Genomic DNA, 25896 nt, shown 5'->3' with positions numbered 1-25896 from the left:
AAAGAATTTTTGAAAATTCAACCCCTAAGAGGCTGAAATAGGGGTTTGAAATTTGTGTAGTCCACGCGGACGAAGTCGTGAGCAAGTGTTTTAAAACATAACAACGTAAAAGGAAAAGAAGACCATAATGATGAGTATTACATTATTTACTTTACTTAACATTGGGTTACATCCGAGACAATTTGCCTTAAAACAAAATTACTTTATAGAGATTTGCTTAAATATAACAGAGAAGCTTTTAGGAGGGCTTTACGCCAATCCAATGTTACCGCGAAAACCGAGCAATACATTCGTATAAGACAGGTTTATATAAATGGCTCTTTCATTTTCAATGTTTCACGTCGTTTATCTTTAGAAATATGATGAGTTTCTACCTAAAATTTTCATACTTAATTAAACTAGATGATGCCTGCGACTTCGTCCGCGTGGATCTAGATTTTGAAATCCCGTGGGAAATTTTTGAGTTTCCGGAATCTAAATTAGCCTATGTCCTTCCCCGGTATGCAAGCTATCTCTGTATCAATTTTCATCGAAATCGGTTAAACTGATGTGCCGTGAAAAGCTAGCAGACAGACAGACAGATACGCATGCTTCTTTGCAACAAGTAAAATCGATAGATTTCGGCTTATAACCCAAATAATAGCCGCCATCTTTGCTCTCCAGCCACCCTTTCTATTATTTTAAGACATAAATTTCAGCGTCTTACCAATTTTATTCGGTTAATTATTTTGTAAGTCCAAAAATTTTACTTCCTCTCAGCTAGAGTCCGAGTCCAATCCGAGAATTTCCGAAAGGCTTACGAACAGGCTTAAGTATTCCGTAAATTTGAGAATAAACAAAATTTCTCGGCGAAACAAAGTATGAAAATTTAATTATACGGTTCCCGCTGAAATTGCGCATTGTTTAAAGATTTCCGTATTTTAATATACCCGCCCTTAGGTCATAACTCGTGTGGGGCTCCAGAGGGTAAAGGCAGGGCGGGAGGGCAGTTATTTATAAACCAATTAAAACCTCTGCGAATGGTAGATAACGAGCAATGAAGGAAACCAACTTTTTGGCTTTTGCTTCGGGGATGTGGTAAATCTCGTTGCCTCCGATAAATCCGGTGAAAATTATATTGGACCTACATTTACTCTTACCCGAGGAGGAGGGTTATGTTTTTCATATATATGTATGACAAGCTGATGCCCGCGACTTAGTACGCCTGGATTTAGGTTCTTAAAAATCCCGTGGGAACTCTTTGATTTCCCGGGATAAAGCCTATGCCACTCTCCAGGTCTTGAACTATACCCATGCAAAAATCACGTCGATCCGTTGCTCCGTTACGACGTGGTTGAAGGACAAACCAACAAACCAATAAACCAACAAACAAACACACTTTCGAATTTATAATATGGGTACTGATAATATGTGTACTGATTGTGCTGATCAAATAAAAAGTATTGAATCGCTCCCTACGACTTGTAAGATGTCGTTTGGAGGGTGATCTTCCAACGGTCTTCAATGTTACGGAGTAAGTACCTTGGGACCCCAATGTCTATCGGTTTTTTTACTAAGTACCCTGCGCATTGCCATTTCAGCTTTTTAACCTGTTGAGCTATCTCGGTTCCTCTGGTTCTCCTACCGATCTCTTCATTTCTGATTTGATCACGTTGAGAAACTCCAACTCTAACATCGCCCGCTGAGTGGCTCTGAGCTTTCTGGTAAGGCCCATAGCTAGCGACCATGTCTCGTATCCATAATCTCTATCCATATGTCAGATAAATTTATATAGATGGCTATATAACTATCAAATACCTAGAGCCCGGACCATTAAAGAGCGTAATGTCTCACGGACGCCTAACGCGCCCCAAGTCCTAAATGCTCAGACACCAAGAGTGTTTTATGCCGCCCCTTCATCACCCATAAGCCGCAACGCCAGTGCGTCTTGCCAAATGATCGTACATTCAGTGATTCTAACTATCCCATTTGTGCAGACATTGCCTTTTACACCAGTTTTTACTACCGCATTTAAATTTAAAACCCCCGTATTGAAAATTTTGTAACTTTTAAGAGTAATTTTTTGAAAACTCGATGATAATTGATACCTATGACTTCATCAACGTGGATTTCGATTTTTAAAAATCCCGTGGGAACCGTGGGTAACGGTTTCATTTTCTGAGATAAATGTAGCCTATATCACTCGTACTAACCTAAACCCGAAAGGTCACCGGTTTAAACCCCACCCGTTGCACTATTGTCGTACCTACCTACTCCTAGCACAAGCTTAAGAGGCCGTACGCTGTAGCGCTCTAACGAGTTTCAGCTCGAATTTTAAATGTGTGCGTGTACCTCACAATGGCACCGTAATCTGCACTCACACATAGACATGGTATACTTACCTTAGGTCGGGCAGGCCTATATTGATACTTTGCGTAGTCGATTCCAAAAATTCTAAGCTCTAATAGAACACAATTTTTGATCTTTAGTATGTTTTTATTTTATTATTTTGTTAGATTTATTTATTTTGTATTAAGATGTGTGATAACTTACACATAGGTAAACACCTATAAGAATGCATATTATAAATGCGAAAGTGTTTTTGTTAGTTGGTTTATTAGTTTGCTGGTTTGTCCTTCAATCACAAAACAACAGATTGGCGTAATACCTATGACTTCATCAACGTGGATTTCGATTTTTAAAAATCCCGTGGGAACCGTGGGTAACGGTTTGATTTTCTGAGATAAATGTAGCCTATATCACTCGTACTAACCTAAACCCGAAAGGTCACCGGTTTAAACCCCACCCGTTGCACTATTGTCGTACCTACCTACTCCTAGCTTGGAGGGGAAAGGAGAATATAAGTCATCTGGCTAATATTCTTTAAAGTTCAAGTGAAGTAAATATAATTAGTTGTTAATGTAAAATGAATCTGAAAAAATAAAGACTATTATCATTATTAAAGTCAAATGCTTATGGCCTTAAAAAATATAGGCGTAATTTATGCGAAAAGACTTTTGTAACCGTTTAAAGGTAAAATAATGCCTCATGATTTTCTCAAGTTGATTTCTATCGTTAGTCAGTATCTATTCCAGTTAGTTGCAACTACAGGTCAACGAAATTAAATAGTTAAACTATAATTTGAACTGTCAAATGCCAAACAGAACCGATAAACGAGTTAACGTCAATCATAGCAAAGGAACCTTTAGCGTACCGCCGTGTACAGAGGGATTATATCAGCTTGTCTGCTTGTTTGTTTGTTCTCTATCTGTGTTTACACGCCGCTTAATGACGGAGTGGTGTACATGCGAAAATTTCGATAAAATTGCGACTCTATCCCTTTCAAAATAGGAACTGCTCCATTTTCTGTAAAACATGCAAAAATTTTCGACTTTAGACTTTATGTTGAAGGAGATAAGAGTCGTGTTGTTAGTATGGTGTGGTTCAATTTGCTAAAGGATTTCCGATGTATTTTCGCCCGTTATACACCATTTTGATTGGGCGTCGAGTTCCGACTGATGTCTGATTTCGTTATTCAAACAATATTTTAGCAGTAAATGTTACCGATTTTAGGTGTTTTTACGGAAACGTAAAATTAAAAAAAACCGGGCAAGTGCGAGTCGGATTTGCACAGATGGCACAGTTCTGTACCATCGTATAAAAACCGTCCAAGTGCGAGTCAGACTCGCACACCGAGGGTTTATTTTATTTTATTTTATTTTGTTTATTTGAAAGTAATCAACAGCGTAAATACATAATTATTATTTAAATTTAAATCTAGGTATAACAGAAGGCCAAAAGAGATTACTTAAAATTATAATTAAACTATTTTAACAGAATAGAGTTAGAATAAATGTAGGTATATACAATAATAAAATAAAATTACAACAGTGTGTGTATGATTGTATGTGTGTGTGTATGCGTGTGTGAGTGTGTGCTTATGAGTATGTGTGAGCGTGGTTCCGTACTAAAGTCGTATTTTTTCGACATTTTGCATGATAAATTAAAAACTATTACCTATGCCTAAAAATAAATAAAAATTTGTTTTAGAATGTACAGGCAAAGCCCTTTCATATGATACCCCACTTGGTATAGCAATCTTACTTTGAAAGTCGAAAATAGCAATATTTGTTCATGAACACATTTTAATTTTTCTCTTGTAATGTAACCACAAATTCATGGTTTTCAGATTTATCCCCTATTTTCTACTATAAGACCTACATACCTGCTAAATTTCATGATTCTAATAGGTCAACGGAAAGTACCTTGTAGGTTGCTTCACAGACAGACAGACAGACAGACAACAAAGTGATCCTATAGAGGTTCCGTTTTTCCTTTTGAGGTACGGAACTCTAAAAACTTATCGAGAACCTTTTGAATGAAGGAGTGAAAGCCTAAATAATATAGCTCTATAACACGGCACACGTTTATATCATAGCACGTCAAATAAACTAATAAACTCGAGCACTAGGTACCTACTTCTCAGTTTATAGCCGTAAAGTTTGAGCGTGGCTCGGCTAATTCTAACAGTTGGCTAATACGTTAGCTGGACTTTTAGATTTACAGCCATACTTGAACTGTTAGACGGAGTTGGACAAACTGTTGTGTGTACTAACCTATAGTTCACATGGAGTTGGCCGTCTTTTTGCTAAATGATATGAATAGCTTTGATGTGATTAGAAAATGAGGCTCATTTTACACGCTAAAATTTGTGTCGGGAAAATTAATCCATATCTATACTAGGGGTGTTACAGATGTTCGCATCCGCATCAATTAATGCGGGGCTTTTACGGAATCGCATTTGCAATATTGTCAAAATATTGGCATCCGTAACAACTCTGATCTATACTCATGTTATAAAATGCGAAAGTGTGTCTGTATGTCTGTATATCTGTTAGCTTTTCACGGCCCGTTCACCCGACAGATTTTAACAGTAGGTACTTTTCAGTTTGCATCAGGACATAAGCTACTTTTTATTCCGGAAAATCAAAGAGTTCTCAAGGAATTTTAAATAAACCTAAGTCTTAATTATACAGGAACTTATTTTTGTAAATCATTGAATAGGTATTAAACTTGAGTCCGCTTGTCTCAAGTTTAATATTCAATACGGTATTTGACAACAAGTCAAATCAGTAACTTTTTATCAAACGTCAAAACGCGCGCTTAGTATGCGATATGAAATACCGGTGTGTGACGTCACAATCATTTGACGTGTTTTTTTTAGTTTAATCGATAATTTAAAATGGTTATTACACTTAAAACCAACAAAGGACGTGGATTTTACGTATTTTGAAAGACCCTCTATTTATAATCACTGAGAAATAATTTATTTTTGATGTAGTCAAATACCCAATTAGGTAGCTGTAGATTTGACTATTGGCTAGAAATTATGACTGTTCAAAATTGTATGGCGTGTGGCTGAATAGTCTTTTAGTACTTACCTACACACGCCCTTTAGGCATTTGATTTTAACGCTACCAAAACAAAACCCAACACGTCAGACAACTCCTAATAAGCAATCGCGTTTATCCTTACAAATGGAGCACTTAATCATCAGCTGTGAGAGATGACCGTCACTTAAGCGGCGGCTTTTTGTGCGACCCTGCGCTAATCGCTGCTTTGACGTTTGAACTGGTGTTTTGTGTTATAAATGTTGATACATCAGGGTCCATGTATCAGGCGAAATGGTTGATCAAAATATTTCCACACTAGCTGTTTCCCGCGAATTCGTTCGCGTGGATTTAGTTTTTTAAAAATCCCGTGAGACCTCTTTGATTTTCCAGAATAAAAAGTAGCCTATGTCCTTCCCCGGGATGTAACTTAACTCTGTACCAAACTTCATTAAAATCGGTTGAACTGTTGGGCCGTAAAAAGCTAGCAAACAGACAGACAGACACACTTTCGCATTTATAATATTAATAAGTATGGATTATTATTATCCTAATCCTAATCCATACTAATAGTATGAATGCGTAACTGTGTTTATCTGTCTAGTTTTTCACGATCCATCTCTTTAACCAATTTTAACGAGGTACAGTTTGCACCTCAGAAAAGACTCTTCTGGTCCCGGAAATTCTCTGATTTTCCGGGATAAAAAGTAGTTAATGTTTGTCACCAGGATGCAAGCTATCTCTGTACCAAGCTGCCAAGCAGCATGTAGACGATGTGGATCTTCATCCTTATAGTCAGGTTTTTAAAATCTCGTGGGAACTCTGCATTGACGGAATAAAACGTAGATATCTACATAATCACACTACGACGAGCCTGAGATATATAATATAATTGCAGCATTATATCAAAAGTCAATTTATAAAATGTTATTGTAGTTGTAACTTTGTAAGCCAAAAATTTCACAAATCTCATTAAAATAGTAAATTGCACTGCAGATTTAGAGCCGGCACCGATACAGTATACGGTTCTGGTGAGCCACCAATCGTATTTATTTACGATCAATATAACTTTTATAGTTCTAATCCAAAAGTACTGCCAATATCCTGTCGAGTGCATTCGTGATACCAAGGCGAATATGCCGACTGATCACTTAACGATGCCAATAATAATTTACAGTACATGGCAGAAAATAATGTACATCGACCTTTAGAATGCGACTTCGGCTTTGTAGAGCGTTGTCTCTATCACTCATACCTATGTCAACAAAAACAGCTCTACAAAACCGCTATCTCTTTCTAAAGGTCGATGTGCATTTTTTTCTGCCGCTTACTGTATGTGTGAAATATCATCATAATCAAACCCATCGCTGGCCTACTAAGTAAAACTAACTAAACACGCAGCATGAAAAGGCCTTAGACAATAGTCTGCCACGTTGGCCAAGTGCGGATTGGCAGACTTCACACACCTCTGCTAACATTATGGAGAACTCTAAGACATGCAGGTTTTGTCACGATATTTTCCCTCACCATTACATAAAGTGGTATTGCTTTAAAAGCACATACTCATAGCTCGGAAAAGTTAAAGGTACCTTTTTGGGTCGGCCTAGGATCGAACCAAGGACCCCCAAATGTTAAACGTTATTAAAATGTATTTAAAGGAAAATATTAGGTTATAGTTTTTAATACTATTTTTAGAATAGAATGTGAAAGGAAAGATAGAAGCACAATAGAAATTTTCACTAAAAAAGAAAAAGTAAGCCGAACATTTTTTGGAAAGAAAACGTAAAAATGTGTACCTAAAAAGTGCAAATTCAGTGCCATGATATCACAGTTTAGCAATCGTTCAGTGAGAAATCTAATAAAAAGCAAACAAAAGCCTTTCGGAGAAGAGCAGTACCTACCGCCGATAGTGCCCTACAAACTTAAAATGTGTTGTTGTACAATCAACTTGAAACCTTTAAATTAATAAATAAAGTTTTTTATTTTTTAAATGAGCAACACGGCATAGAGTAAGAAAATTAGAAACAAGTAACAACAAAATAGAGATCACACAAAAATTGGAAATTACTATACCTCTCAACTGAGAAGAACGACACAAAAATGGAGGTGTTCTACTAGAATCTAGATCGTTGTTTTACAGGTGATCACTAAGTCCCGGGCCGGCCCGGATTGCCTGTTAATTTAAAAAAACTGCTGCCTATAAATTGGTTCAAGAGTTGATAGATGATATAAGTTGTCTGCTATCAATGCAAAAATTCTATAGGTTTTTATAATAAGCTTCCAGGAGATGTCTCTCAACAAGTTCAAAGTTTTCATAAAACGTAAACATATTGAAAAACTCTATTACAATGTATAGGATTATTTGAATGATAAGAAAGCTTGGGAATGAATTGCTTAACAGCTTTGTGTTAGTTCTAATAAGTTTAAGTGATTTTGTTTTGGTGATAATAAAAAGAATACCCGGCTGAGTTTGTTGTGAGCTCTTCTCAGACCTGGGCGCATTTGGAACCCTCGTAGCTTTAATTTTAAGTACTTATTAATTATCACTACTATATCATCTTACAAATTAAAATTTAAACCATCAGTAAGCGTAAAATTTTACCTATTCTGAATAAATTGAGTTTGAATTCGACTTTGAATGGCACTTCCCAACTGTACTGTGTTGCTAAACTGTGACCCTACAGGGGGCGGTCGGAAAGCGATCCGATCGTATTTATTTACGACCAATAAAACTTTTATTGCACTAATCCAAAAGAAATAAAGCCGACATCGAGTGCATCCACGGCTCGCGACAAATAACTGGGCGCTGGACGCGAAAATTCTTTCATTAACTTTTCTTTTTTAACTTTCGAAATAAAAGACTTTCGACTTTTCTTTGTAATTGACTGGACACCATCGTTATATCCTGTTTAATTGAAATATTATATTAGCGGTGTTGCCTAATATCTAAAATAAATTGTATTTTTCAGTAATTATTAAATATAAAATCTACATCTAAATATATAAAAGGATTGACTGACTGACTGATCTATCAACGCACAACTTAAACTACGGGATGTATCAGGCTGAAATTTGGCATGCAGTTATATTATGAAGTAGGCATCCGCTAAGAAAGGATTTTGGAAAATTCAACCCCTAAGGGGGTGAAATACGGGTTTGAAATTTGTGTAATCCACGCGGACGAAGTCCTGAGCATAAGCTAGTCGATGATAAAATCCAAGCAAGCAAAATTTGCAGCAAGAAATTTTTGTACAAAATGACAATAAAATAACTGCATTTCGGGATGCAGCTGATCTATTCGGGAGGTCGGGGGTTCGATACCGGGCATGCATCGCTAACTTTTCGGAGTTATCGCTTAAACGCATATATAGTTATATGCGTTTCAAGCAATGAAATATCACGGTGTTTGGCGGTGAAGGAAAATCATCATCATCATCATCATCATCAACCAATAGACGTCCACTGCTGGACATAGGTCTCTTGTAGGGACTTCCACACGCCACGGACTTGCGCCGCCTGGATCCAGCGGCTCCCTGCGACTCGTCTGATGTCGTCCGTCCACCTATTGGGGGATCTTCCAACGCTGCGTCTTCCGGTGCGAGGTCGCGGTCCAGCACCTTGGGACCCCAACGTCTATCGGTTGTACGAACTATGTGCCCTGCCCGTTGCCACTTCAGCTTCGCAACCCGTTGAGCTATGTCGGTTCCTCTAGTTCTCCTACGGATCTCCTCATTTCTGATTTGATCACGTAGAGAAACTCCAAGCATAGCTCTCTCCATCGCCTGCTGAGTGACTCTGAGCTTTCTTATGAGAATAAGAAAAATATTGTCAGCAATATTTTTCTTATTCTGCAAGCCTGAGAAGTCTGTCATTGGCCAGTGTAACGTACTTATAGCGAAAACCCTTCTCTTTCTGAAAGACCTGTGCTTAGTAGTGCGTCAGTAACAGGTTGATGATGATGGCAGAAACATATTCGCAGCAAGTTTTCGTGAAAAGTCTCAATAAAATAACTGCAAGTAAACCAGTGGAGATTTATTGTGGGTGTAAAAGTTAGTTTCCGAGTTTAGTGGCAGTCGTAGTTTGCAGGCGCGGTACTTTGTACCGGGGAACTCTCAAATTACATTGATTTATTTTATTTTATTTAACAGGAAAACTTACAGCTAATATGAAAAAATGAATAGGTAAAAACAGAAGAAAATTAAAGCTAATGACAAGTTTTCACGGATAGAATAAACATAAGAATACAAAAAAAACTCGACTGGGGGAGAGAAAATTCAGGGAAAAGTAATAAGAAAAAAAAAAAAAAAACGAGAAACGAGCTTTACTGCTTGCTACACTTGGGTTATTGTTGGCTAAAATGGCATGCGCTTTGTTAGGTCACTTCAAAATCCCACTAGTTTAGAAAAAACCCGTCAAGTGTGAGTTGGACTAGCGCACCGACGAGGGTTCCGTACTCGGGTATTTTTTTCGACATTTTGCACGATAAATCAAAAACTAGTATGCATAAAAATAAATAAAATTCTGTTTTTCGAATATTATACAGGTAAAGCCCTTTCATAATATGATAAGTACCCCACTTGGTATAATTTGATGTAACCACAAATCCACGGTTTTCGGATTTATTCCTTTACTGGTGCTGTAAGACCTACCTGCCAAATTTTAAGATTCAACGGGAAGTACCCTATAGGTTTTCGTGACAGACAAAAAATATTTAATTAAAATAAGTCTCAATAATTACTTTTGCTCTTTTCAAACGAGAAACAGATGACACAAGACTCTAACATAAAAAAGGATATTTTTCAAAATAAGCCATAATGACATTCACACCCTATAAAATTAGCTATTAGAAAACCCCTCGTATTCCTTTGAAACGTTAAAAAGACCCTTTTCATAATAGAGATCCATTCAGGAGGTGATACTATACATACAGACTGTCTCGATGACATCGTTCGTTATTTTTGTGAAGGCAAGCGTGCGTAACTTGTGTTCGCAGGCAACTTTAAAAAAAACGCAGCACATGCAAAAAACCACCTTCCCACTTTAGATTTAAAGCTTCAGAAAAACGCTCGAGTAAGTTGGTTTAAAAAACTGCAAACCCTAACACGTGAGCAGAGAATTTTGAACTTTATTTTTTAGACTTTAGGTTGAAATTGTTTTAAGTTGAGTAGGAGTAAGATTATGATAGTGGCATAATGATAGGGCATGTTTAGCATAAGCATAGCTAAGTGTGCAATACTCTGGGCGTATTGCTGGGCTTGAAATTAAGCGGTCTACGGACTCTACGGTGATGTTAATATTAAAATAGTGTAGCGTTTGTCTGAGGATATTAGCAAAACAGCTATTTAGTTTCGAAATTGATACTTTAACAAACCTTTTAGTAGAAGAACCTCTGGAATGTCATATGCATTAAACTACTCTGAACTTCTTTCTATAATCTTCTTCTTGTCGGCATGTCTTCTTCTTCCATTCACTTGTGTTATGCGTCAACGTATTATCCACCCTTTTTACACGCATATCCTCTTTGATACAATCCATCCACCTTTTTCTTGGTCTTCCTCTCCTCTTTTTTCATTCCACATGTATATCCTTCTTTCTATAGTTTGTTGTGGGCTCTTGTCAGACCTGGGCGCGTTTGGAACCCTCGTAGCTTTAGTTTTAAGTTTGCGTAATAATTATCACCACTATATCTTAGAAATCCAACATCTGACCATCAAAAAGAGTTATTAATTACCTATTTTGAATAAATCATTTGAGTTTGACTTTGACTTTGACTTATAGAATTTCTCATAATATTTGTCTTTGCTTTGCCCTATTGATTTTGAAAATACTCGTAATGGATTTAAAACAGATTTTCAAAAACTACAGATGCTTGGGTGAATTTTGAGGCATTGGTTAGTTTAGCCAAATTACAAAAAAAATTACTATAAGCATTGACTTATATAATTACTTCGTATGGACAGGGCTATTAAACAAACAAAATGGCACCGATTCAGTGGTGCTTTAGCACCAATGCAACCTTAGTGACGTCTGAATTTCAAACGGGTCGTTCATTAGTATCTAAGAGGTGGCGCTGATTTATTTGGTGCCAAAACCGTGAAAATTTTCGTTTGCTTGGGCATATCTTGTCATGTATATCGATGACTATAGAATGTCCATTATGGACATTCTATCATGAAGCGACATTGTATTTGTGAAATTGATCACGGACTTGATCACAAAAAGTCAGCATCCACTATTTGTATGAGGAAAAGCTTTCTTTTGGATTTAAGTGAAGAAATTCCCACTGTGGTCTGCGACGCACGATCGCTTGCGCGCCTGAGTGTACCACATTTTTTTTATCTCAGAAATAGATTGTTTTGGTTTTTAGTACTGAGATCTAGTTTGATCTAAAATCGAAAAAACTGTTTAAACTTGATGCTTTCGTCTGTTTGTGAAATCTAAGCATTCGAATTTTTTATTTTTATTCTTTTCCTCCTTTTACACTTTAAACTATAGTTCGCGACAGGTTGAGATGACAATCGGGGTATGAGGCGGGGAGACGCCTCGCACCGGTTTGGAGCTTTCTATTGGTGAAAGAATTTTCAAAATTGATCAGTAGTTCCAGAGATTACCCCCTATACAAATAAACTTACAAACTTTACCTCTTTATAATATTATTGTAAAGTATGGATTTCGGCCATAATTTATCTTGTCTGTTACCCTTTTCTGCCTATTCCTAAGAAGAGCCTCAATAGCTCAACGAGTAAAGGAGTGGACTGATAACCGAAAAGTCGACGGTTCAAACCCCGCCCGTTGCACTATTGTACTACCTACTCCTAGCACAAGCTTGACGCTTAGTTGGAGAGGAAAGGAGAATATTAGTCATTTAACATGGCTAATATTCTTCATACAAAAAAAACTTTCTTACCACCATCACCATTGGCACTGCATTAGTGACAGCATTTTAACTAACGCCCCCCATCCCCACCCTTTTGATAGTTAATTAAACGTCAGAAGGGGAAATATTCGCGTCATTAGGAAAACTCCCAGACGTCGCAGCCGGAAGAGACGTCGCCCCCTACCGCCTTCAGCTACTGGCGGTTTAGTAGTATCTAAATTAAAAAATAAAACCGGCTAAGTGCGAGTTAGACTCGCGCACCGAGGGTTCCTTATTACAATCGTATTTTGCTCGCTAAATCAAAAACTATTATGCATAAAAATAAATAAAAAATTATTGTTTTTTTTCTCTATTTTTGTGTAAAAATCTGAATGCGGTTCACAGAATACATCGACGTACCAAGTTTCAACAGTATAGCTCTTATAGTTTCGGAAAAAAGTGGCTGTGACATACGGACGGACAGACAGACATGACGGATCTATAAGGGTTCCGTTTTTTGACATTCATCTACGGAACCCTAAAAATAAAAACATTGAGCCAGAATTTCAAGCTATAATAAAATTCCTGAAGCTCAAAAATTGAAGTCACGAATAATTAAATCTAAGGATGTAGGGCTATTCTCATTATCTTATAAGTACTACTTGATCATTCAATGGGCCCGTATGTTTGCGCATCCCATAACCTTGGTGCATTGTTTCTCATGGTTCCCAGGCTTGTATGGAACTCTGTACATCATATTGTATCATGTGATAAGATTTCAAAAGATATCATTTTAATTTAATTTATTTTAATTTATATATTTTGTAGAAACAAACAGTTACAATTACATAAATATTTAGTACATATATGAAACACTTAAACCTAAATAGTCTGCAATGAAAAGTTAACACTAATTATAAAATTATGTCTACAACCAAACAATAATTGGTCGCGGATGGGTTGATCATCATCATGATCAACCCATCCGCCCCGGCTTACTATAAAGCACGCTCCTCTCAGAATGAGAAAGGTTTCAGCAATAGTCTACCACGCTGGTCAAGTGCGGATTGGCAGACTTCACACATCTTTGAGAACATTATGGAGAACTTTCAGGTATGCAGGTTTCTTCACGATGTTTTAGTTCACCGTTAAAGCAATTGATATTCAATTGCTTAAAACGCACATAGCATCGAATAGCTAATTAGGAGGCGGACGTTTTCACCACTAGGTTGTCACGAATTATTAAAATACCTATTATAACCGTTACAATATTATATTCTTTATCTTCATCCTATTATGATTCTAATATTTTACAGAATACCTATATGGTAGCAACATCCTAATTTGACTGACTGTTAATAATAGAAATAATTAATAATTACTGATCTCTTTAGTTCTAATAATAATCTTCTTTAATTTATTATTTATATTCTAGGTCAGTACCCGTAGTACAAGATTTTACGTCTCACCAAACCAAACCAAATTCGAGAGTCGAAATACTTCCGCGTTACATTAAACTGAATCTTAAATGCCTTGTTTTAAAGCTCAAGTTTGTCTACACTTCTACAGCCAGCGCTCCAAGCGGATACATTGCGAAATTAAAATCAGTGGCATTGAATATTTGACTTCAATTCAAGGTTGTTTAGGTCCATTTTACTGTAACGCGGAAGTATTTCGACTCTCGAATTTGGTTTGGTTTGGTGAGACGTAAAATCTTGTACTACGGGTACAGTTTTAAAAGAATTCAATGGCAAATTATACCGACAAACTAATGGGGAATTACAATCTGTTTAAAATACATACCTGTGTCACTACTACTACTGAAAACGCTTGCGATTTTTTTTTAAATTTATAAAAGTTAAGCAGGAACACAAAAAATTGTCAAGGAAGTAAAATCTACTTGAAGATATTTTTCCGAATGTTATCAACTTTATAGCTGATGCTCATATTATTTTTTCTGGGTCAGAAGTTGGTCCTTCGAGTGACGAAAGTCCCAAGATAAATTATCACGGCTTGTCACTTGACCTCATAAACTTTGGGAAGGTTCTAATATAAATTCGTGACATAACTTGCTAATATGACTACAGTGCGCGGCTGAAAATGATGAACATTGGCCTTTAAAATGACATTTCATCTTGTAGAGCATTGTCTGTCACTCATACCCATATGACACTTTGACGGTCTCAACGACAGAGACAATGCTCTACAAATCTGCAAATCTGCTGTCTCCTTTTAAAGATCGATGTTCAATGAACATTGTTCATCACTTTTGGCCGCATACTGTTATTCTGTTGAATACAAGGTCTTTAAATTAGTGCTATCCTTTTCCATAGGAAGCGTTGGTAAAGGATAGCACTATAACTACAAAAATCGAAAAAAATCCTTGGGACATGAGAATAACCACCTGCTGTTTTTCAGTTTTTTGATACCAAAATAAGAATCTAGTAGAGTAGTCTATAAGAACATGAATTAAATATACCGATTTTATTTTTAGAGAAACTTTTGACTTAACTAAGTACAAAGAAAAAAATAATGAAAATATTAGGGGTATCTTAGATGAATTAATATTTTTAGGAAAAAGGAACCCTTATAGGATCACTTCGTTGTCTGTGTGTCTGCTATCCTTCTGTCGTGTCTGACAAGAAAACCTATATAGGGTACTTCCCGATGACCTAGAATTATGAAATTTGGCAGGTAGCTAGGTCTTAAAGCACAAGTAAAGGGGAAAACCCGAAAAATGTGAATTTGTGGTAACATCACGAAAAAAAAATTAATTGTGTTCATGAACCTCAGTGCGCGAGTCTGACTCACACTTTTTTTAAAGGCCGGTTTTTTTTGAGAGATCAATCACTTGCGCATTTTTAAATTTTTTACCAAAATAACTTGGCAGGGTTCCTTTTGTGATTCCTGCGCAAAATCCAAACTGCCCCACTTCCAAAAGAATATCGTTGGTAAAAAATAAAGGCCAAAATTAAATTCCTTACAGCCCATAAAGTATAGAGTTACGTCATTAGGACGATGAGAATTTTCGGCTTTTACTCTACGCACTCGGCAAGAATGTGTAGGGTTCTCTACCTCAAAAGGAAAAAACGAACCCTTATATAATCACTTTGTCTGTTTGTCTTTCTGTCTGTCCGTCTGTCGCGTCTGTCAAGAAAATCTATCTAGGGTACTACTTCCCGTTGACCTAGAATTATGAAATTTGGCAGGCAGGTAGGTCTTATAGCATAAGTAAAGGAAATCCGGAAAATTGAAATGTGTTCACGAAAAAATTAATTTACTAAATCACATATAGATGGCGCATTCCATCATTAACTTGCAGTGTTTTACATAAAAGTGTTAGGTATGTTTCGTACGCAGGTACGGAACCCTTCGTGTGCGAGTCCGACTCGCACTTGACCGGTTTTTTCTCATGATTACGGGGAAAAGTGTCGATTTGAACGGTCTTTGTGAAATGAGATCAGTATTATCTGATCTATGAACGAAAACTTGCACCAGACACCCAGATGGTGAGGGTGGAATTCCTTACGGTGGCGCGCGGTGCGGTTGTAGAAAAAAGAGGGTGGAATGAGGTCAAAAAGCTCTTCAGAGCACTCCCCATTATACAGGCGATAGAACACGCATAGAGAGCTAACGTCTCTGCGGTGCTCCAGGCTTTCCAACGAGCCGGTAAGTTTGGGATCGTCCACAAGTCGAACAGCCCGCCTTTGGATCCGATCAAATGGAAGGAGTTGGTACTGGGGTGCTCCAGCCCAAAGGTGGGAGCAGTACTCCATGTGAGGGCTGGGCATTATGATAAAATTTAGAGTCAGAAATTAATTAAAATTTGATGAAAATATTAACAGATATTATGAAAGTAATATCGGTTTCGATCAAGTTCAACCAGTTTTTGTTTTAAAAGATTTTAATTAATAAATTTTAAAAATTAGCAGATAACGAAACTGATAAAAAAAAATTAGTAAAAAATTAAGTTAATTTTCTAAATTAGGTTTCCTCTATTTTGTACAAGTACTGTAAAACAAACTGATGGATCAAGAACGTACTCAATAAGTTAATGTAGATCCTAAATGATCTTAGGTAGGTAAATGTAGGGAAGCAATGTAGATACTTAATGATCTTGGGTAATTGTAGGGACGATGAAATTTAATTCTAACAATTCTACAGTACTCTTCGTAACGGCAACTCGTGATAGTTGTCGTATGTCTAATGGACGAAATTAAGCAATATTATATTACAACCGAAGAAACCTCACTGGCATAGACGATTATAAACTATCTGTGAAAGGCAATAAGGATGACTTTAGATTGCACGTTTTTAATCTAAGGCGTGAAGTTAACTGCACCCCTCGGTACACGGAAGACACCATTATTCCATTTTAAAGAGTTCAAGATTCAAATCTAATGCCGCGTGACGATCGAGCGCGATACGCCGTGACGATTGCATAGGAAATTTGATGAACTCCCACCGTGCCATTTTAAACCTTACTGCTACGATAGTAAGTTCTAAATCCTCTGATAATGCAACTACATGTGTTCTCACGGCAAGTTCCTGTGACTTCACTTAAGAAAAGGTCGCTGTGGAAATAGTTTTTTCTGGCAACTTTGAACTCTATGTACATGGCAATAGATACACTTGAAAAAGGTTTGATTAGTTTCAAAGCTAGGGAAGACAAAACATGCCGCCGCACATGTTTCGAATACTTTAATTTTTTCTATAGTGCTATATAAATATTCTTCACATTTTTTTATCGATTTGAAAGTCCATTGTTTTTTTCTATGTCAGTGGACTTAACTTATAGGTTTTCTACCTGATTTCTTATTGATTTAATATCCGCACTACATTGTCGTTATTTTCTGCAACAGTCATAGTAAAAGTGACTTCAAGATTCTAGAGATATTATTCATAGTTTAAAGTTCATTAATTATAACTAAGCTTAACTTATATTGGTGTCTATCTTACTTCCAAACAGCTATTATCTTCATTCTTCTTAATGCTTATCAATACCTATGTACGAGTGTACGAGTATGTATTCCCCGTCTTCTTCCCCACTTCTAAGAATGGATCTCCTCTCGGAATAAGAAGGACTTAGTTAGGCTATAATCCATCACGCTGGCCTAGTGCTGATTAGCAGAACATCATGAAGAAGTATCAGACATACAGTTTTCCTTACTATATTTTCTTTCACTAGCTTCATAGTTTTAATTAGTCCAAGCATTTTCACCACCAAATTAAAACATTTTTGATTTAATGATACAATAGCACTATAATTAACGTAAGTTTTGTCTTTTTTCAGGTGAGTCGCAACAGCATGGAGATGACTGCGGTTACAGTTATATAAGTGAGTGAAAAACTAACAGTTTGATTGTAAAACACGTTTTTCTTCACAAGCAAAGAGTTACACCAAAGTAAGGCTTCAGAACCTAATATGCACGTTCACTGCCAATTTTGCACTAATAATTCATTCTTATTTTAAAAGAAATCTTGATAAAAAAAGCTTGGGGTGCTCAACAGAGCAAAGCGGTACTTCACGCCCGAGCACAGTCTCCTTTCTATAAAGCGCAAGTCCGCCCACACATGGAGTACTGCTCTCACCTTTAGGCCGGAGCACCCCAGTGCCAACTCCTTCCATTTGATCGGATCCAAAGGCGGGCTGTTCGACTTGTGGACGATCCCAAACTAACCGGCTCGTTGGAAAGCCTGGAACACCGCAGAGACGTTAGCTCTCTATGCGTGTTCTATCGCCTTTATAATGGGGAGTGCTCTGAAGAGCTTTTTGACTTCATTCCACCCTACAACCGCACCGCGCGCCACCGTAAGGAATTTTACCTTCACCACCTGGGTGTCTGGTGCACTTCGACCGTCCGCTGTGCCAGATCCTTCTTTCCACGCACGTGCAAACTGTGGAACCAACTCCCATCGGCGGTGTTCCCACTAGATTACAACATGGGGTTATTCAAGGGACGGACCAACAAATTCCTAAAAGGCCGGCAACGCATCGGCGGTTCCTCTGGTGCTGCAAATGTTCATGGGCGGCGGTAATCACTTAACATCAAGTGACCCGCCTGCTCGTTTGCTCGCTATCTCTATTAAAAAAAAAAAAGTAACATCGAGTATTGACACTGCTAAAGTACAGTTGGAACAGATGAGCCGTGAAAAGATAACAGACAATTAGATAAACAGACACACGTTCACAATTATTATCATAATATTAGTAGGTATAATAAAAGGCAACAAGAGGAAGGATAGTTGTATATTATTTATTTATTTCACATCTAATTGGAACGGCAGTGGCACTTACACTAACAACATAAATAATGCGAATTGCGATGCTTCACCTCATACTATATCAAAACTCAAAATGTTACCTACAAATCGAAAAAACATATAAAAACCAGAAAGAATCCTTAAAAACAACTCGCAATTTAACGGTACATCCAATAATTGTCACTCGGAAAGAACTCTGCGAAAAAAAATAGAACACGAACTCTCGGCAACTATAATAATCACCACTACAATTAAAAATTCCCCCCGGATAGGATTGCTCTCCAAAACAAACTCGGCACGGATAACTTGGCCCAATAATGAGATTGCAAGTCCGAGATTCACCTTTGGAAAATATTCTAAAAGATTTTTCCTTTGACCGTGCCACAGGGTAGCGAAACTAAAAACAATCCAGCATCTCGACACTAACTTAATTATCGAACTTCTCTCTAATAAAGTTTCTAAATTGAACTGCGAAATTTTTCAAAGACCTACTTTATTAATTGTCGGTAGTTGGTGACCGTGTCACGATGGACGTCGCGATTTTGTTTGTCTGGGTTAGTTGAAAATAAACCTTTGACACTCCGTCGGCGGTGTTCCCACTAGATTTCAACATGGGGTTCTTCAAGGGGCGGATCTACAAATACCTGAAAAGCCAGCAACGCATTCGTGGTTCCTCTGGTGCTGCAAATGTTCATTGGAGGCGGTAATCATTTAACATCAGATGACCCGCCTGCTTATTTGCTCGCTATTTTTTATTTTAAAACTAACTTACTCCCGCGACTTTTTCCGCGTCCGTCCCTCAGGGAAAGGGGATAAAATAGACGTTTGAAATTTGTCTCATTAATTTTTAGAAAGCGGATACCGACGTCATAATAGCTATCTACATACCTTACAGCCCGATCCGTCCAGTAGTTTGAGTTGTAGGTTGATAGATCAGTCAGTCAGCTTTTCCTTTTACATATTATGTAGAAAAACTCTTGACAGGGATGACTTTCTTAAAATCTGAACACTTCTCTAATCTCTATTTCTTCATTAATATCGTCGTGGCCATCGTTAAAAATTCAATTCAGAAATTTTTGAATTGGGTTTTCTCAATTTTAATTTTTTATTGGCGGTGATTATTTTGTCTCATAAACTGTACCTATAATCGAATTTGAGAGCTATCTCTTTTTAAAGACGCGATGTAAAGAATAGAATAGAATAGAATGTTTTTTTATTCATGTAAACTTTTTAAAAGTGCTTATGAATAGTCAGGTAGTTTTAATTTACCACTGGTTCGGAATGCCGTTCCTACCGAGAAGAACCAGCAAGAAACTCGGCGGTTGCTCTTTTTAATAAAGATAATCCCCATACCATGAGATGACTCTTTTTCTCAGTCACGTACAACTCAATGGATGAGTTCTAAGAACTTGAGAGAGATTTTACATTGTACGGGAGCGGTGTGCAGGCTCGACCGTACCAAAGGGGAGCTCTCCCACCGAGCGGTTGGTTGTGCTCGGTAGCGCCAGCTGGGCCGACGGTTATGTCTTGAAACTTCTATATATAGTCCAGATTGCAGAAAACTCCGTTAGTGCGATTACTATCGGCGGTACATTTGTTCGGGACTACGTCATCGATTGAACAGCGCCATCTAGTTTATATTGTGGTAACCGCCACAACATGATGGTTTTCTCGGTAGGATGGAGTCAACTTGAAAAGGATTTTCAATAATTCCACCCAATGTCGTGGTAGGTGAACTAGAACAGCTGTTTACAAGATGAAATCTGAAGCCATAAATGTAGTTAAAATATTCCAAGTTCTTACTTTTAAAAATATTCCTGAGGAATCCGCCTTGATTATGACAGCGTAAAAACAACCCGAAGCCCGATTCTAACTCAATTAATGAACTTGGCTCGCCGTAAACTATCGCATTGAACCGTGAAGAAAGTAACGTCGGGGCAATCATTAAAAATTCAATTCGGGAACTTTTTTAATTTCGCCTTCCTAAATTTGCATTTGTTATTGGCGGTGATTTTGTATCATAAAACGTACATATAATCTAATTTGGAACCCACCTACCTCTTTTTCTAGGCGCGATGTAGAGATGATCCCATACCATGAGATGACTCTTTTTCTTACGCACGTAAAGCTCTATCGATTGGTTCTGAAAACTTGAGATTTTACAATATATTGACTTTTTTGGTAGGGTAGAGTCCCAAATTGTAAAAAAAACAGAAATTCTACCCGATACCGTGGTAGGTGAACTAGAAGAGATATAAAAGGAAGCCATAAATCTAGTTCAAAATATATTCCAAGTATTCACCTTTTAGAATATTCCTTTGGAATCCGCCTTGACTATGACAGCGTAAAAACAACCCGAAGCCCGACTGTAACTCAATAAATGAACTTGGCTCGCCATAAACTATCGCATTGAACCGTGAAGAAGTAACGTCGGGGCAATCATTAAAAATTCAATTCGGGAACTTTTTTAATTTCGCCTTCCTCAATTTGCACTTCTTATTGGCGGTGATTTTGTATCATGAAACGTATAATCTAATTTTGAACCCATCTACCTCTTTTTTTAGGCGCGATGTAGAGATGATCCCATACCATGAGATGACTCTTTTTCTTAAGCACGTAATACTTTATCGATTGGTTCTGAAAACTTGAGATTTTACATGTAGGCTTTTTTGGTAGGGTAGAGTCATAGATGAAGACATAAATTTAGTAAAAATATACCAAGTTCTTACCTTTTAGAGTATTCCTCAGGAATCCGCCTTGACTATGACAGCGTAAAAACAAACCGAAGCCCGACTCTAACTCAATTAATGAACTTGGCTCGCCGTAAACTATCGCATTGAACCGTGAAGAAAGTATCGTCGGGGCAATCATTAAAAATTCAATTCGGGAACTTTTTTAATTTCGCCTTCCTCAATTTGCATTTGTTATTGGCGGTGATTTTGTGTTATGAAAAGTATAAATTAACTAGCTTATGCCCGCGACTTTGTCCGCGTGGACTTAAAAAATTTCAAATTTCTGTTTTACCCGCGACAGGTTGAGATGGCAAGCGGGGCGTCCCCCCGTACCTGTCGCGGGTTATACCTACCTACTTGCCAAATTTCATGATTCTAGGTCAATGGGTAGCGCCTACCCTATAGGCTTTGATTCCCTTTTCTTGACATACATGACAGATAAGGTTTCCTTTTTAGGGTTCCGTACCTCAAAAGGAAAAACGGAACCCTTATAGGATCACTTTGTTGTCTGTCTGTCTGCCTGTCCGTCTGTCTGTCAAGAAACCTACAGGGTACTTCCCGTTGACCTAGAATCATGAAATTTTGCAGGTAGGTAGATCTTATAGCTGCCATTTGGAAAAAATCTGAAAACCGTGAATTTAGGGTTAGATCACACAAAACAAATTAAATTGTGGTCATGAACTAATAATTAGTATTTTTCAATTTTCTAAGTAAGATAAACTTTCAGTGATTTTACAACTAATCAAGATAAAGGTTTAAAAATAAGGAAATAAGCATAGAACATAAATTTTGTTTCAACTAAGTAAAGTATGAAAAGTGTGAGTACCTAGCAACTAGAAAAATTTGATTCTGTGTATACCTACATATTTATATTTTTTCAGTTAATAAAAGGCTTATTTATTATTATTATTATTATTATTAAGTAAGATAACTATATCAAGTGGGGTATCATATGAAAGATCTTCACCTGTGCATTCTAAAACAGATTTTTATTTATTTTTATGTATCATAGTTTTTGAATTATCCTGCAAAATGTTGAAAAAATACGACTGTAGTACGGAAGTGGAACCCTCATTGCGCGAGCCTGAGTCGCACTTGGCCGGTTTTTTCATACAAATATCTCTATTTTCGCTACAAAAATAGAGATATTTTTGTAGCATTTGTATAAGAAAACGCAACAAGAACACCTCCATTCACCATGTCTGTTTTACTTTGTAGACCTCGTACAAATACAGGCGTTGACGTATCCTGAAGAAAAATAAGCGCTCCCTCATACTGCGTTGTGAGCTTCGCACATTTGCAATTCCATTCGCGTCTGGTTCTGTCCGCATTGCATCTATCCCCCTCACTCTTACTGTAATACTATCTCCGTCCTTTTCGGGTGCATTCGATTGCAGAAAGCCGATTTTCAGAATGCGCCGTTTACATTTGTTTCGACTACGGTGTAGAATGGTGCTAATTTTGTACAAATACAAATTACCACTTTAGGGGTTGAATTATTCCAAATCCTTTCTTAGCGGATGTCTACGTTATAATAGCTATCTGCATGCCAAATTTCAGCCTGATCCGTTCAGTAGTTAGAGCTGTGATCATTCATTCAGTCAGTCAGTAAGATTTTCCTTGTATAAGATACGATAAATCAAACACTATTATACATAAAAATAAACAAAAATCTGTTTTAGAATGTACAGGTAAAGCCCTTTCATATGATACCCCACTTGATATAGTTATCTTACTTAGAAAATTGAAAATACTAATTATTTGTTCATGAACACATTTTAATTGTTTTTGTGATAGGAATTCATGGATTTCAGATTTATTCCTTGACTAGTGCTAGACCTACCAACGTACCAAATTTCATGATTCTAGGTTAACGGAAAGTACCCTATAGGTTTATTTGACAGGCACGGCGTGATCCTATAAGGGTTTCGTTTTTCATTTTGACCCTACGACATACGGAACCCTAAAAAGTACGTCATTGCATTTTACTGACCATATCATATTTTTTATTTCAGTTCCATACAATCATCGATAGGCGATGCTGTGAAGGGTGAAGGTACTGTCTAAGGCAGTGGTCCGACCGCCGGCGAGAAAACGACTAACTATCGGCGGTTTTCTCGCTCAAGAAACTCACAATAAATGTACATTCCGTGTAAACCAAAAAGATGCATATTATATCAAAAGTTGCTCTCTGACTGTTCACACTGCCGGCGACGACTCGCTTTAGTAGTTTTATCGCTGAGCGTCGAGCTTTCAAAACAAACTCGCTAAGCGATATTCGTTCAGCGATGCTCGCTCGCTTGAACACTGTTACGCGCGCGCAGGTTTGTACAGGACTGAGCGACCACGGGGCGCGGGTGAATGGCGCGAGTAATCGCTCGTCGCATTTGCACACTCGCTTAAATAGGCCGGCGACAAAACTATCAAAACTACACACTCACTTCCCGCTGATCGCAAACTCGTTTATAGTTTCTAGTTCTACTCGTTTCTCGTTCATCGTCGGCGGTCGGACCACTGCCTAAAACTAACTAATTTTCACCCTTCACGGCTTTAACCAATCACCTAACACTGACTGCAAAACTATAGCTTTTGTGAAGTTAGCTTTGGCATCACTATAGCCATGTTCGCCACAGCACTTTTCTTTTTACGGTTCCGTACCGAAAAAGGAAAAACGGAACCCTTATAGGATCGCTTTGTTGTCTGTCTGTCTGTCGTGTCTGTCAAGAAAACCTAGAGGGTACTTCCCGTTGACCTAAAATCACGAAATTTGGCAGGTAGGTAGATCTTGTAGCACAAGTGAAGTTTTTGGATTTATCCCTTTGAGGTACGGAACCCTAATTACATCGATCCGTTGCTTTGTTCGCGTTGTAAAGTGATTGAAGGACAAATAAACTAACACACTTTCGTATGTATAATGTGGGTAGTAATAGTTCTAGTGATCCATTTAAGGGGCCGGCGATGGTTTGAGATGATGATCAAATCAGTACCCTTATTATAAAATATGCAAAAGTGTGTTTGTTTATTGGTTTGTCCTTCAATCACGTCGCAACGGTGCAACGGATTGACGTGAGTTTTTGCATGGGGTATAAATAAAGACCTGTACCCGTAGTACAAGATTTTACGTCTCACCAAACCAAACGAAATTCGAGAGTCGAAATACTTCCGCGTTACAGTAAAATGGACCTAAACAGCCTTGAATTGAAGTCAAATATTCAATGCCACTGATTTTAATTTCGCAATGTTTCCGCTTGGAGCGCTGGCTGTAGAAGTGTAGACAAACTTGAGCTTTAAAACAAGGCGTTTAAGATCCAGCTAGTTTACTGTAACGCGGAAGTATTTCGACTCTCGAATTTGGTTTGGTTTGGTGAGACGTAAAATCTTGTACTACGGGTACTGGAGAGTGACATTTTACTGAGACATTTTAGTGAGCTAGTTTTTATCCCGGAACATCAAAGAGTTCCCAAAGGATTTTTAAAAAACTTAAATCCACGCGGACGAAGTTTCGGTCTTCAGCTTGTAAGATCTATTCTACGTCTCCCTAGCAATAACAATCCATAACGGAATCGAATTAGGAAGGATAACTGCTAACCCTATGAAATATTACATGCAATAATTATACCTTTTTCGGCTCTCGAAGGCAAGGATCGCTTTCATAACGCACCTTCACGAAATATGCTCTACGCAAAAATCCGTCGTAATTTACCGCAACTGACATTGATATGAAAAACCAAAGATACACCTTTACAAGCTCTAAAGTTTTAGTATCCTGAAAAATCGGTGCCAGATATGTTGAGCAGACCAATCAGATTGTCGGTAAATAGCGTGCTAATTTTATTTGGTCATCTGACAAAGCTCTGATTGGTCAACTGGTCTCTGTCGTTGAGACCGACAAAACGTCATATTATAAAGGTATGAGTGACAGAAACAACGTTCCACAAAGCCGAAATGTCATTCTAAATGCCGATGTACATTATTTTCTGCCACGTACTGTACTCGTTCTTGACAGTTGTCTAGTATCATACTAATTTTGACAGCTTTATAGAAAACTATTTATTCTGTACAGGCTGACGGTCAAAACTTCGTCCAAGTGGATTTAGGTTTTTAAAAATCCCGTGGAAACTCTTATATTTTCCGGGATAAAAATTAGCCTATGTCACTTTCCAGCTTTGTAACGATAACCATGCAAAAAATCACGTTGATCCGTTGCTCCATTGCGACATGATTGAAGGACAAGCCAATAAGAGAACAAACCAATAAATCGTATAACGGGTAGGTAGTGAACTGACTCCCTTGAAAAAGGACCCCGGATGGGTTCGAAACTAGTCGGGCTAACGTCGACTAAACACGTGAGTACAGCCAGGACAGATATTATTTATAATGGAAATCACTCACGGTAGTTTTAAACGCTAAAATAATAAAAATAAAATAAAATAAAAATCTTTTTTATTCGAATAAACTTTTACAAGTACTTACGAATAGTCGGATGCATCTACCACTGTAAGGTACACAATAAGGTAGTGATATCTTGGTAATCACATGTCAATGGCGCCCCGTAAAATAATATGTAAAAATACGCGTCTTCGGACGGCTGGTCCGTCCAATTTCGGTCAATTCCGACCGGTTCCTACCATTAAGGGGGCCATCTTTCGTGCCGTTATCGCCCCGAGCGCATATA

General features: G+C 37.6%; 1 protein-coding gene across 1 annotated transcript in view; it reads left to right on the top strand.

Moving 5' to 3' along the window:
* LOC117983246 (uncharacterized) overlaps positions 1–25896 on the top strand; it is a 123236-nt gene that overhangs the window by 59636 nt on the left and 37704 nt on the right. Inside the window, exon 2 of the mRNA XM_069499191.1 lies at positions 17519–17563. Within this exon, the coding sequence (XP_069355292.1) occupies positions 17519–17563 (45 nt within the window). The remainder of the gene's footprint in view (positions 1–17518; positions 17564–25896) is intronic.

This window comes from Maniola hyperantus, chromosome 6, assembly GCF_902806685.2.
Source record: "Maniola hyperantus chromosome 6, iAphHyp1.2, whole genome shotgun sequence".
Classification (NCBI taxonomy): Eukaryota; Metazoa; Arthropoda; class Insecta; order Lepidoptera; family Nymphalidae; genus Maniola; species Maniola hyperantus.
Note: the sequence above shows the minus strand (reverse complement) of the source record. Positions and strands in the feature narration are given on the sequence as shown.